Raw genomic sequence first — 13483 nt, forward strand, 5'->3', positions numbered from 1 at the left:
TTTGAATTACTCCACGAGATAGGCGTGCATTATGTTCCTGCTCAAAATAAGCTCATGAATGTTGGCTAGTGTAGTGGTGGAGATCATTACTACATTTGAATGTCTGCCACTACATGTTTGGAGTCTGGGATGACACGGTATGGGCTGCATATGTCACTTGGCTTGTAATTATGATTTGTTTGCATGATCTGTTTTTTATCAGAACAGGATCTTTGCACACAATGTCTTCCCACATGATGACATGACATACACTTTGCCTCTGCAGAGATGTTTGCATTGTCCTGAAAAGAACAGTGAGCTGGTCATTGGCACCAAAATGGTTTTATTTTTGCAATTACATACAGTAGGTCACAGAGAAGCCACTAAAATCAAATGAATTGCAGTTGACTGTACATCTTCGGTTAAGCTTAACCAAAAGAAACAATGTAAACTCAGCACAGGTCATAATTTCAACCCAGAACCACTGCATGTCCCCAGCCATCTTGTTCAGCTCGCTGGAGGCCATCCAGGGAACACTATTCAACAAACAAAAAAGTAGATATCACAAAATGTTAGGGTGTAGCTACTGTAAACTGAATCATATAGACTTATGCCTTTTTTGCTCTGGCATCATGCATAGAGTTTGAAGACTAAATTTAAAGGTAATTGCTATGACAGCAAGCAGAGAAAACTGAAATAACCCTGAGTTTTCAAAGCTGTCATTATCATTGGAATTGTAATGACAAGGTTTAGGCCTCTTCAATAGACTTTTTGGGGTAGAACACCCACAAACATGGCATTCCTGAGGGCAACATTGCAGCATATTAATAATACATTGCACAGCTTAGATTACAAAGCTGGGGTCCCCTCTTATGCTTTACAACGTTCTGCTAGCTGGAGACAAATCACTAAACCTTGTATTCAAGCTACCCCATCTTTGGGTAATTGTGTTTATAATATGCTGTGTCATACCATACTGTAGTTCTGCCATACTTAGCTTGCCTATAGATTACAGTGTGTTTGCTACATATGCTATTATTTGGCTGCGATTGACCTAGTTTTCCTTGCATCTTTCATCCTAGTCTTCCTTTAATTTAGTTTGTCAATTCACTCTAGAGTAAGATAGAACAGTTCTAAATTGCCATTGCAATATAAAAATGAATATGACATTCAAGGTTTGTTTATTTGTATTATGTGTATTGTGTCTTGTCTCGTTCAATGGTCAGTAATGTCGTTATTTGAATATGAATGTTATTGTGATGTTTACTGTATGTCTTGTCTAAAATATGCTTGCATCAATGTTGAAAGAAAATTCTTTGTATGTTTGTCTAAAAAATAAAAAGAAAGTACAAATCATAAAAAAAAAAAATGAATATGACAGTGTAATTGTAGGATATGCTTGTCAAGCCATTGTTCACACAATATCACATTGTAATTCTTGCATAAAAGAAGGTTCATGTGTCAACGGCTAGAGCATGCAATGATTCACTGTGTGCAAGATAGCAAGTGCCGTAAGATGCACACCTGTTAAAACACAGCATATGACCCCAAAAAACCCGTTGTTTTTCTGTTTTTTTTCTTATTTTGTATATGGCAGAACAAGACTATACCCACCAAGCCTACCCACCCTAAGTAATTGTTTAATAGGAAATCTTTCTAATTAATTATGAATGACCAGATCATACTGTTAACATGGCCAACAGAATATCTGAGGTCTTACACATGTATGCTTTGATAGGGGTAAAAGACCATTCTGGTCAGCCACAGGATTGGGGGAAAAAAAGCAGCCACGGCATTTAGAAAAAAGGAAGGAGGAAAGAAAGTCCAATATTTTTAGTCCAAATTACAGTGTTGGAACGGTGCTTTGCACAGCGGAGTGTCCTGGGATTGGAATGGCATGATGGGTGAACACTGGTGCCAAGCCAAACCCGCTGTTCACTGTCCTTTCTATGTACCTCCTCTCTGAACTCCATGGTGCCCATCTGCAGGACCTCGCTCCACCCCCAGTCCTTCTTACCCTTCTGACCAGGCAGACAGTTTCTGCCTCGCTCACCCGACACCCGCTGTATGAATGTGAAACGGCTTCATTAATAATACAAGCAGAATTGAATGAGCCAGCATGCAGGCTCAGATCACCTTGGACACCTAACTAAATATCTTGAAATTCAATTCAAGCGCGGCCGCCTGCTTTTCCAGCCCCTCTATTCCTCATCTGTCGAAGCAATTGAAAGTGTTTAGTTCATATAAGGTCCCTCTGTCTGTGGATAAATGTCCAGTGCCGCTGGGATATCCTCAGTTCCTCTCTCTTCCTCTCTTCCCAAAGACCAGGAATTCTGAATGTTACATGGGACTTCAGCTGATACATTGCTGCATGGTTTCAAATACATTGCCAACCACCCACCTAAATCAGAGAAACAGCCACTCATGCTTTTCATGCATCCTTTCTTCAAACATGCCTTGCTGCCCAAATATTTCTGCCTTGGAAAACCTGTGGTCAGTTCAGGGATGAGTGGGAGTGAGATGATTACTAACATTCTTTTAACTTTTATGCCAGTTGGAATATAAATCACGTTTGCACATCTTTTTTGAAAGTAAGCTTGGTTAAAAGTACTACAAGTAGTTTTTTTTATGTGGGTTTTCATGCACACGTCATGGTTGTAGCATGAGGAGTGGACTGTGATGTATTGCAGGGCATTTCTACACATGCAGTTCATCATTCCAGTTGTTGAAAGGGTTTGTCAGGTAGTAATGTAAAATCCATCTAGTAACTCCACTCAGTGACTCATAGTTTCAGCTTGAAATGGACCATTCTGCTTTTGGGGTTTTTCTCTTCATTATAACACCATCTTGTGTCTTCACCACAATGTCCCACAGTGTATTTAAACAACCCTCTGCATTATTTTGGTTTGGTGAATGTAAAGCCAAGTTACAATTTAAAACGCAGGCATATAGCAGACTCTCTTATCCAGGGTGACTTACAAAGTAGGAGATCTGAGTATATGGCATGAACCTATTCAACAAGTGGTCAAGTAACTACAGTGGTGTGCAAAGAAAATAAATAAGTACTACAAAGTAACTAGGATTACATTTGAAAACAAGCGTTAACGTCTAACAATTGCAACGCTTCAGTAGCTATAGCATTATTAAGTGTAAATAAGATTTGTTTAAAAAAAAAAGTTAATTAGGTAATATTTCTATATAAGCAACATGAGCATCAAATAATAAATACATATTTTGCTCCATTACAATTGCAACACTTCAGTAGCTATAGCATTAATACGTGTAAATAAGATTTGTTTCAAAATGTTCAATTAGGTAATATTTCCAAATAAGCAACGTGGGCATCAAATAATAAATAAATAATTTGCTCCGCAACAATTTCATACATCACTGCCAATAATAAGGAATAGACCAAATTAGGATTATATAAGCACTGGTGAAAGAAGAAAAGTACATGCAATGGGATTTTAGAGGCTAGTTGCTCTGTAAGTCTTAATTAAACACACTCATAAAATATATTTTAAGACCATTGCTTTAAGTTTCTGTGTGAACCATTCATTTTGATGTCTTGATAAATCCTTTTTTCCCCTTCTTACATTTGGCTCCCGATGAAGAAGGGAGAAAAAAACATGTAGCCAAAAATAATGTAAAAGAGAGAAAAAAAAGAAGAAGAAAAAAAGAAAAATCTGCTGGTAAGCAGGTATTCAGCCTCTAGCCGAGGTGGGGGGGACTCTGAAAGGAGCTGGGATGGAACTCCACATGATTGGTTGATGGCTGCTGTTGGCGTGGCTCTGTGCCAAGCCCTTATGTCTTTATATACTGTAAACAGATGACCAGACAGTCCCGAGTGTGCACTGTGAGCCACCGTGTCTCATCCTCTCTGTACCTCCATCACAGCAGCCTGCAACATCTCCGGTCCCTGCAGCTCCTCTCCTCTGTACAACGGGGCCCCTCTGATAAAGTTTTAACAACAGCACCAAAAAAGGCTTTTCATTTCTTATAGCTTTTTTTTTGCTCTTCTTTCTTCTTTTAAAAAGTCACGGGCGGTCTCTCTTCCCCAACAATGGCTGTCCAGATGTTGCTCCTGACTCTGTCCTTGTGGTGGCTTCTGGCCGGGAACTTCTTAGCACAGGCCACCTACTACCGGCATCACCGCCTTGTTCCCCATTACCGCTACCGCGAGCACTCCGCCAACGCGGAAAACCATCTGCCTGAGGTCTCCAACCCGGTTCCTGAAGCTTCCCAGCCGGCCATTCAGGCATACCCTGACATTCCTGAGGTCTTCCATCCGGCACCGGATTCTTATCACCCCGTGCCTGACGCTTATCTCCATGTGCCTGAAGTCTTCCATCCGGCACCTGAGCCTAACCATGAGGCTGCACATCCACCAGAGCCTGAAGCTTCCACCCCTCTGAATGTGAACCGTGTGTTCTATGGAGTCATGTTCGACGCTGGCAGCACAGGCACCAGAATCCACATCTATAAGTTTATTCAGAAAGACCCAGGTGAGTGGGGTTTTCTCTCTCTCTCTCTCTCAGCCTTATCCAGTCTCTCTCTGCCACGGTCCCAGGAGCCAATAAGGATCCACATGCCGGTGTCTCCCAGAGAGCCTCTGTTTGCTGTTAGGTCATTCACTTTCTGGTGTAAAGACAAACATGTGCCGGCAGGGTGTGGAGAGAGCACGAGCAAGACAGGAGTCTAAAAGTAGCTGAGTTGGAGTTTTAATTTGCCTGTGTGACTCAACTCTGCGTTTACTGCACTAGTAAAGCAGACTCGTAATAGTGAATCTGGATTTAAGTCAACTCCTACTGTCTAAGTATCGTGTGTGATAATTGAATGCTTTGCAAATACATGTTTTAAAGTTGCAACTCTTTCATATTTGAGGCGAACGTCCTTCAATTAGCTGTCTTTTGCTTGGCTTATTATGTGCTCTTTGACACCCACTGCTTCTCTCTTTAGTGGAGCTGCCAGTTCTCGACCACGAAATGTACCACGCAGTGAAGCCTGGTTTGTCTGCTTACAAAGACAACCCTGAGGAGGTATGTATGCCAGTTATGCCATTACTTGATATTTAAGATGATAAAAATGGGGAAGTTCCCCACTGTCTACACATTATAAAATCTGGGGTTTTAATTTAACTCTGAGAGTGTGAAAATGGATCCCTTACGGGTGCATTTTTACGCTCTCAGAATTAAATTAACTCTCCGGATTTTACTGTGTACAAACCATTGGGATTTGTTGCATCCCTGTGATAGAGACTATATACTCTAATTTGAAGAATTCTTTGTACTGATGCCATCACCACTGCCTACTGCTGAGTCCAATTAACTTCCACGAGATGACGAGAGCAACATATACTGCATTTACAGTCTTTAATCCTTGAATATATCCCAATGAACCGAAACATCACTACGAATTGTCGTCTAACCATCAGTCCAGTCATTCATTCATCTTTTTTGGTTTGCTACCACTGTGGGCACGTTTTTTGGGTGATTGCTATGTGCTACTGTATGTGACTGCTGACTGTCACTGGTTTGTAACTGCTCATTATCCCTCCTTCAGGGTGGTAACACTGTCAGACAGCTGTTGAAAATTGCCAAAAAGACTGTGCCCGAGGAAGACTGGAAGCAGACACCGGTGGTCCTGAAAGCCACAGCGGGTCTGCGTCTGCTCCCCGAGGACAAGGCCAAAGCACTGCTCGATGAGGTGAGGCACGTTTTCTCTCAGTCCTCCGGCGATTTGGCACAAACATAATCCGTTCCACCAAGGAATGGGATGAGAAACCACTAAGTGCTTACAAGTGTCTTTGAAAAGCACGCACGCTCACACACACACACACACACGCACGCACGCGCACGTGCGCACGCGCGCACACACACACACACACACACACACACACACACACACACACACACACACACACACACACAAACCAGGGCAAGTCTGCCCATTTGGAGGATATCATCAAGTTGTTAAAAAAACAGCTGTTGTGGGGTTGTCTGGAGTAACGGTTAGCCGTATGTCATTTGAATTATTAACTTTTAGACTACTGTTTCAACCATGCTTGTGGTCGGGCATCTGTCACTCAGAAACACTTCACCCACCACAGTTTATTTGCCGGTGTTTTCAGAGAGGATATTCATTATTTAAACCCTATACACAGTACTTGACCAGGGTCCCCCTGGGGTCTATCCTTGCCCCATCCATTTTCCCCTCTACACCAAATCTCTTCACCAACAAATAGCTGATCTACAAGATCTACAAATGTTCGCCTATTATGAGAGACATGCCTAGAATAGGAATGCTAGGGTTTAAGTGGTTCATAGTTTATGGCTACTATATACTAGCCTATTTATTACATGGTTGGTGGGTGAATGTGGTGAAACGTAAATGTGTTGTTTCCACAGGTACGAGAGGTTTTTGACGAGTCACCTTTCTTTGTACCAAACAACAGTGTCTCCATCATGAACGGGACAAACGAAGGTAGGTCATCTTTGAAGTGGTATTGCCAGTACATTCAGTATGATGAAAGCATTCAAAATTTCAGAAAATGGTTCGTGTTGACGATTGCCAACTGAGGTACATCGTCATTCACTAAAGTTGTATCTACCAATACTGTCTTCATAAAAGCCTTTTTATGGCCTGCAGCTACCTCATAAGGCCTGCTGCTACCTCATTGAGACAATTAAATATCCTTGTCTGCGCTGCTGCCCCACGCCCAATAATTTAAAGTGATCCTCCACATCACCCATTAAGACAACCTCACCATGTTATGCTTCATCATGCACTTTGTGCCATTCATTATCCACAGTTTATGAGCGCAATAACTGACATCTGAGACTATTGTTATTACCTGGGCTGGTCTACAATCCTACAAGACTCACACCGCTAATTTTATAGCACTTTAACAACAGAAAGCTAGACAATGGTCATCTCCGCCACCCTCGTTTAGGCCTTTTCTCTGTTAACCCATTTCAAACTGGCATCCCTAATTTGGGAATGTCATTATTGGCAGAAATGTTAAAAAAAAAGTTCAAAAATTGCAGATCTACATGTTCACACTCCATCGCAATGCTACACATTGTGAGCTTATAGAGCGGCTATTTTTAAACTATTTTAATAGGGCTTAAGTCGTTAAACATGTGTACGAATGCCTGAAACAAGCCATGTTTTGTAGTTGAGCTGTAATAAATAGCAACCAGGTCTCATGGTTTTACTCATGTCTTCTGTTTTCCTTCCACGTGCCCGGTTTAGGAGTCCTGGCCTGGGTTACTGTGAACTTTCTGACAGGTAAGACATTGCTCCTTTTCTGCTACAGTGGTGTTAACGGTCAGGGGGGCTTCATATCTGAGGTTGCCACTGTACACAGTGGGCCGGCAGTGACTGACTCTTGTGTTCTCTCTGAGGGTCTGAAGATGAGTCACTGTGACCCATCTGGTTACTACAGTATATTCTTTCACAATTGACAATGCTCTGGTATAGCTTCACATTATTTAAAGACCCACCCTGAGTCCAAAACAAAGGTCAGCACAGTTTCAGTTGCAAGAATACTTGTCAGCAGGCCAGAATTAATTCTAAATAAAACAAGTGGCCAGTTAATGTACTGTACATGGTATATGGTCATCTGCTTACAGACAATGATGATGAATATTCAAAAGGATGCCTTCTACAGTTTTCTATATTGAGTTGTGTGTTTATTGCTATTTGTTTGCTGTAGGTCACTTATATTCCCATACAAAGAGGACAGTAGGCATCCTGGATTTAGGCGGTGGATCTACCCAGATCACTTTCCTTCCCAAATCAAAGGTGAATGAGACATACTGTATGGTTTGACTAATTAACATTTTAATACATTGATGCATATTACCAATAACAGACTGACCAAGTGCCCTTGTTTCAACAGAAAACAGTTTTCACTGCCCCACCCTCTTATATAGCCAACATGAACATGTTCAACCTTACATATCAACTCTACACACACAGGTAAATAATGGAAAAGAGGCAATTGTGCCCTTCTACAGTATATGTAATTCTAATTCTTTTGGGCATGAAAACCTGTAAATAGTTACAAATAAATAACTTAATGTCTCACCCCTCATAGCTATCTTGGAAATGGACTGTTTGCAGCTCGACTGCAAACTCTTGGTGCACTGGGAGCCGATGGTGGGTAATCAGTTCTACTTAGTACCTGCAGGGCTCATTCCACATCTGTCATGTGTACTTCTGTACGATGGAGAATGGCAGCTTAAAATTGCCTGTGTTTCCACTTTCTCAGGTCTAGATTGGAAAATCTTTTACAGTTCCTGTCTGCCTAAGAAGTTTAAAGAGGATGTCACCTTTGGAGGAACTACCTACCAAGTTAGCGGAATTCCAGACGGTAAGTTTAAAAAGCTTTTGCGGTTTTGATTGCCTTCCCAGTTCCTTGGACCCGACAGCCTACATTCCTTGCATTCAGATTGCGGAACCCAACGGCATATTATGCAGAACAATATACAGTACTGTAGTCTCTCACGATATTTTCCCATAGGAGTCCCTGGGACTTTGGCACCGAACTCATGTTTTGTCATCCTCTCACTCTCCGCCTTCCCTCTTGAACAATTAGACTACAGTCAACCTTGTATTTAAATGAAAGGAAAACTGTCAGTTAACTCCACAAATAAGGCAGCTACTCCCATACCACAGTCAAGTAGCCAAAAGATACTGGGTTAGTCCCTGAGCTGTTATTTTTCTGTGTAACGAGCGGCTTGATCTTGACCGCTTTCAATTATGTGGTAAAAATAGACAGCCCAACAGGGCCATACTAAGTGCTGCCCTTGTCAACACATGGTTTTGTAGGCTCGACCGAGCCAACCAGTCCCATGGGTCTGTGTGAAAGTGGTCTTTCTGGGGCTTCCCTGGTATAACTGTATGGTGAGAGCCCCCAACTTCACCCGTCTGACCTCACTGACTGAGGCTTCAGGCTCTCTGGGCTGCATTCCTCTTTACATTTCCTCTAGCCACTTCCTTAACACGCGTAATGTGCTCTGATATAGAATGTTTGAGTGTTAAGTCACTGTGACAATACTGCATTCGTTTTGATTTTGTCATATGCAGGCTATGCAGGCTATAAGCTGTGTTACTACGAGGTGATGAAGGTGATCAAAGGAAAAGTGCACCAGCCGTTTGAAGTAAAGGGCAGCAGTGTCTTCTATGCTTTCTCCTACTACTTTGACAGAGCTGTGGAGTCAGGCCTCATTGGTAAGTGGGCAGAGAGAAGAGAATCACCTTCCAAGTGTTTCTCAAGTAAATAGTAATTTATAATAGAAGAGATATACTGTACTTTGTTAAAGTAAATCGTGAAAATTGCAGATCACTGCAAAGTTCACTGTGCTCACTTACTACGCATCGCAACACATTGCAATGCAATGCATTGTGAACTTATAGATTTGCTTGGAGATCTGCGATTAGCTTGTAGATCTGTTATTTTTGCTATATATTTATATATTAAAAACAGTTTGCCTATAATGACATGACCAAAATAGGGAGATCAGGTTGAAAGTGGTTAAAGCAATGTTTTGTTTTGTTTTGCTTTATTACAGATGGAAGCCGAGGTGGCATGGTCGAAGTCAGAGATTTCAAAAAGAGAGCCAAGGAAGGTGAGAGTCAAACATTTTCTTTGGGGCGGGTAAGCTGCGGTTTGCATTAGTTCAGAGCACAGAGTACAAATAAGGAAGCTGGCTGTTTATTTACATATTTTAGAACCCAACAATCTCACAGGCTTCACATAACCACTGAGTTTTCCTGCAAAACACACACTGTTCTAATCACACGAGTACTAAACCTTGTTTGTGCCCAGATAACTTGGCACAATCGTGTCAACTTGGCACAGCTTGCCCTGGCACACACAGGGATTATTGGTGTGACAGTTCTTAGCTCAAATGTCTCATGGAGACAGAATGTAAATAAACAACTATATGCATATATATAGTGTTTTATAATGTGTAATATGTTTTAGGGTGGCATCACCAGAACATAACATTTGAGGCTTCACAAGGCCTTTGCAAATTTGTTTAGATACATTCTATGATCACCATTAGCTTGAGTTTGTGTGGAACTCTGAACATCCAATGCAGAACTAGATGTATCACTAGCAGGAATGAATTGGTGTCTGCTGTAAACCTGTTTGTGTTTGCGGGAACACAGTCACATGGTCTTGATGAGCATGTCTGGCACAGACCGGGGGCTGGCAGCTGAACTGAGGTTGTCTGTCTGGCCCCCGGCAGAATGGCACCTGACAGCCACACACCACACACTGGGGGCTGGGACACGCTGTGTACAGTACACGACTAGCGGACACTGCCACCCACCCTCACCCTTACCTGACCCGTACCTCACACCTCCCAGCAAAACAAAACGCTCACCTTTTAATCACGTATCGTTAAGGTTCGAAAATATGTTCTGCATTACGACATTAGGATGGGCTGCAGTGGTGTCTGCATATTTTGCTCAAAAGACACTTTGTTTTAAATAGAGCTCATGACAACGTGTGACACTTGTGTGACATGCTTTTTTGCAGTGTGCAACAAGATGACCAAGTACCGCGCCATTAGCCCCTTCCTGTGCATGGATATGACATACATCACCTGCCTGCTAAAGGAGGGCTTTGGTTTTAAAGACAGCACTGTGCTGCAGGTAAGTCAAAAAGGGACAGTCACTGCACTCGACACAATGCAGACTAAAGAAAGAGACACATTGAATGCTTCAGATACGTGAGGCACAATAATGATAGTATAATGACACTTGGGCTTATAAAATGATGGCACATTCTATAATCCCCTTACGCTTTCGATATACAACTTAATTACTGTTGTTTTGTCTTTTATCGATATACAACTTAATTACTGTTGTTTTGTCTTTTATCCACTCATGGTTTGACATATATCCTTTGTGCTCTTTATTTCCACAGCTAGCTAAGAAGGTGAACAACGTGGAGACAAGCTGGGCCCTGGGAGCCACCTTCGACCACTTCCGTGACCTCAACATCCACTAAGGACAGCCAACTGTCACTGCCGCACTGAACGGGACAGGTCTGTCACCGTGGGGCTGTCCACGATGCCCCACTGACCAGCCCCTCCCTCAGACAACCCCAATCCCGCCACACTCCTCCAAGCCCCCCCCCCCTTCTTTGACCTCAGCACCCTGCAGATACTCCAAGAACTGTTGAAAAAAAGAAATCACTATATTTTTTATAAGGCCACCTATTTCTACTGTACGTCAAGCCCATTATTAGTGAGCTGACTTTATTTTTGTAAGGCAAAGCGTTTACATTTTTGGCTTCCTCCAAGGTGTCTGATCAGAAATGCGGTCTCACTTGCCCAGAGAGGGTTGTTTAGAAGCAATGCAACACGTCATGGTTTTTAGAGTTTGTACTGTGGTCCTGGTACGCACTGTATAGTACAGTGGAACATTTGAAAAGATGGGTTGTATGCAACATGCAACCTTTAGTTGTAGTTCTAAATGCTTGCAAATCAATAATTTTCTTTTTTATATTAACTAGGATGTTTTCATGAGACGGGGGGGAGATAATTTGCCCTTACAAGCTGTTAGAGAAGTGTAACAGAAGTGTAGACATACAGTAGTTGGAAAGAGTAGTCGGAGAACGACAAACACAGTCAAAAAGTTTCCTTTTCCTTAGATTTCGCACGTACCACTTTAAGTTGCAGAAACTGTAGCTAAGACATTAACTGTTGCTTTGGTGTCATCTGCATATAGTTGTATATATTAATCAAGGAGCGTCGGATTCACTATGACTCAGGGGGCCTAAGAAAGCACAGCGAAGGAGAGATAAGTCTTGAGTGTGTGTTGCATGATAAATGAATACTGTTGTATGTATGAAGTTAATGCCTGTGTTTGAAAGTTCAGCCTTGAATATTTGTTTTGTCTACAGTGGAGCAGTTCCTATCAAGCGGGGAGGCCAAATTGTAGTGCCCCAAGTCTAAACTATATGTTAGTATAGCAATGGAGGAACATATCATCAAGGCTAGCTAGAGTGTATCTCAACATCATTTACAGACATAATACATGAAACACAAACAACAAGAAAAGGACACAGCAATTAGGCAAAAAAACGATAAATCCATGACTGCTTCACCTGTTCGTGTTAATCCAAGCCACAAATAACACAAAAAAGGTTTTGTTATATTTTCTCTTGTGAACTGTACAAATATTTAAATAACTGCAAGATTGCCTCATTATACAGTATTTTAATAATCTTTGTATTTAATATAGCCATTGAACATTTCTGTGTAACTGCTCTTCAAGCCATGCCTTTTGCTGTCTTTTCAATATTCAATGTACAATAACTACTGCTGTATATAATATCACAATGTAAACTTGTATTAGTGAAGTACTTTGACAAAAATCTGCTTTGACATTTAATGCTGCCGCTGCACATTTGCTCAGAAATGCCTCTATTTTCATCAGTTGAATCACCTGATGACTTCAGTACTTGTATGTAAATTCCAATATTTGTAAAACTTTGTAAGTGAAATACACATATGCTGTACATTTTAATAAAATATAAAAAAAATACACTTTTCTGCAAATTCATACTTATAATCCACCTGGATACACCAGTATTTTAGGCATAAACCCATTTAGACCTGGAACACCTACAGTACAGTATACTGTATGTTGTTATATATTTGCTATAGTTGCTATATATATATCTATAGCAACTTATCGTTGCTGTCAGGCAGAAACCTCTTACAGTATCTCCATATTCAAATGTTTTTATTTATTTTTCGTAAATTAATGCCCTACTGGGTCATCTACAGCGTCACACAAAAGTATCAAAAGTAGCAGATATACAAGCTCGAAACGTGGTGCAAAGCGACTAGTTTTAAGCTTGTAGATCTGCTACTTTTTCTATTTTTGAATTTGAATCCTGAAAAGTTTCCACCTGACAGAGACGATATATTGTATAATGTATAACGTTTTTCAGAAAACTGAAGTCAGGATTTAGAAGCCATTTTTAGAATTGGCCTCCGGTCTAAATGGGTTAATAACAATAGCTTCATGCCTTACAGAACGTGTACAAAAATATAAAGTATACCCGACAGCATATCTTAACACCATTTATCTATTTCTGAACACTTGATTTATGACTATAAACAACTATTACAGAATAGCAACATGCACAATCCATCATTAAATGTCTCTAAAAGTGTCTTGTGTTTTAGCATATAGGAGACATGCTTTAGCCCTGATGATATATTTCATAAATTCTCCTACAGCAATTAAGAGAACTGTGTGTGAAATATGAAGCATAACATATCAATTTTGGGCGCCTCTTATGTCTACATCATATTTAATATGTGCTCAGGGCTGTCATACAGCATGTCAACCTCAATGTTCAATGTCACGAAAGGATGTGGGTGTGGATTTCTTTTTCTTTCTTTTTTTACACCAAAGACCACTTCTAAGATTAACTTTTACCATTAGATGGTTCCAAAAAGAGGCTTTT

General features: G+C 41.0%; 1 protein-coding gene across 1 annotated transcript; it reads left to right on the plus strand.

Moving 5' to 3' along the window:
- The first annotated feature begins 3400 nt into the window (after positions 1-3400).
- Positions 3401-13370, plus strand: entpd5a (ectonucleoside triphosphate diphosphohydrolase 5a). The gene is made up of 13 exons (XM_080415043.1): positions 3401-4484; positions 4939-5018; positions 5542-5685; positions 6387-6462; positions 7234-7269; positions 7697-7785; positions 7883-7962; positions 8081-8142; positions 8255-8356; positions 9073-9216; positions 9558-9614; positions 10535-10650; positions 10925-13370. The coding sequence occupies exons 1-13, from the start codon at positions 4043-4045 to the stop codon at positions 11006-11008; spliced, it is 1512 nt and encodes a 503-aa protein (XP_080271169.1). The 5' UTR covers positions 3401-4042; the 3' UTR covers positions 11009-13370.
- The last annotated feature ends 113 nt before the right edge of the window (positions 13371-13483 follow it).

The sequence above is a fragment of the Gymnoscopelus braueri genome, assembly GCF_963280865.1.
Source record: "Gymnoscopelus braueri genome assembly, chromosome: 19".
In the NCBI taxonomy this organism is placed as follows: Eukaryota; Metazoa; Chordata; class Actinopteri; order Myctophiformes; family Myctophidae; genus Gymnoscopelus; species Gymnoscopelus braueri.

Bases quoted from the DNA above. Each gene is read 5' to 3' on its own strand.
- entpd5a (XM_080415043.1), top strand. From the start codon at position 4,043: ATGGCTGTCCAGATGTTGCTCCTGACTCTGTCCTTGTGGTGGCTTCTG. The intron at 5,019-5,541 runs GTATGTATGCCA...TCCCTCCTTCAG, and splicing joins ACAAAGACAACCCTGAGGAG to GGTGGTAACACTGTCAGACA. The intron at 9,615-10,534 runs GTGAGAGTCAAA...GCTTTTTTGCAG, and splicing joins CAAAAAGAGAGCCAAGGAAG to TGTGCAACAAGATGACCAAG.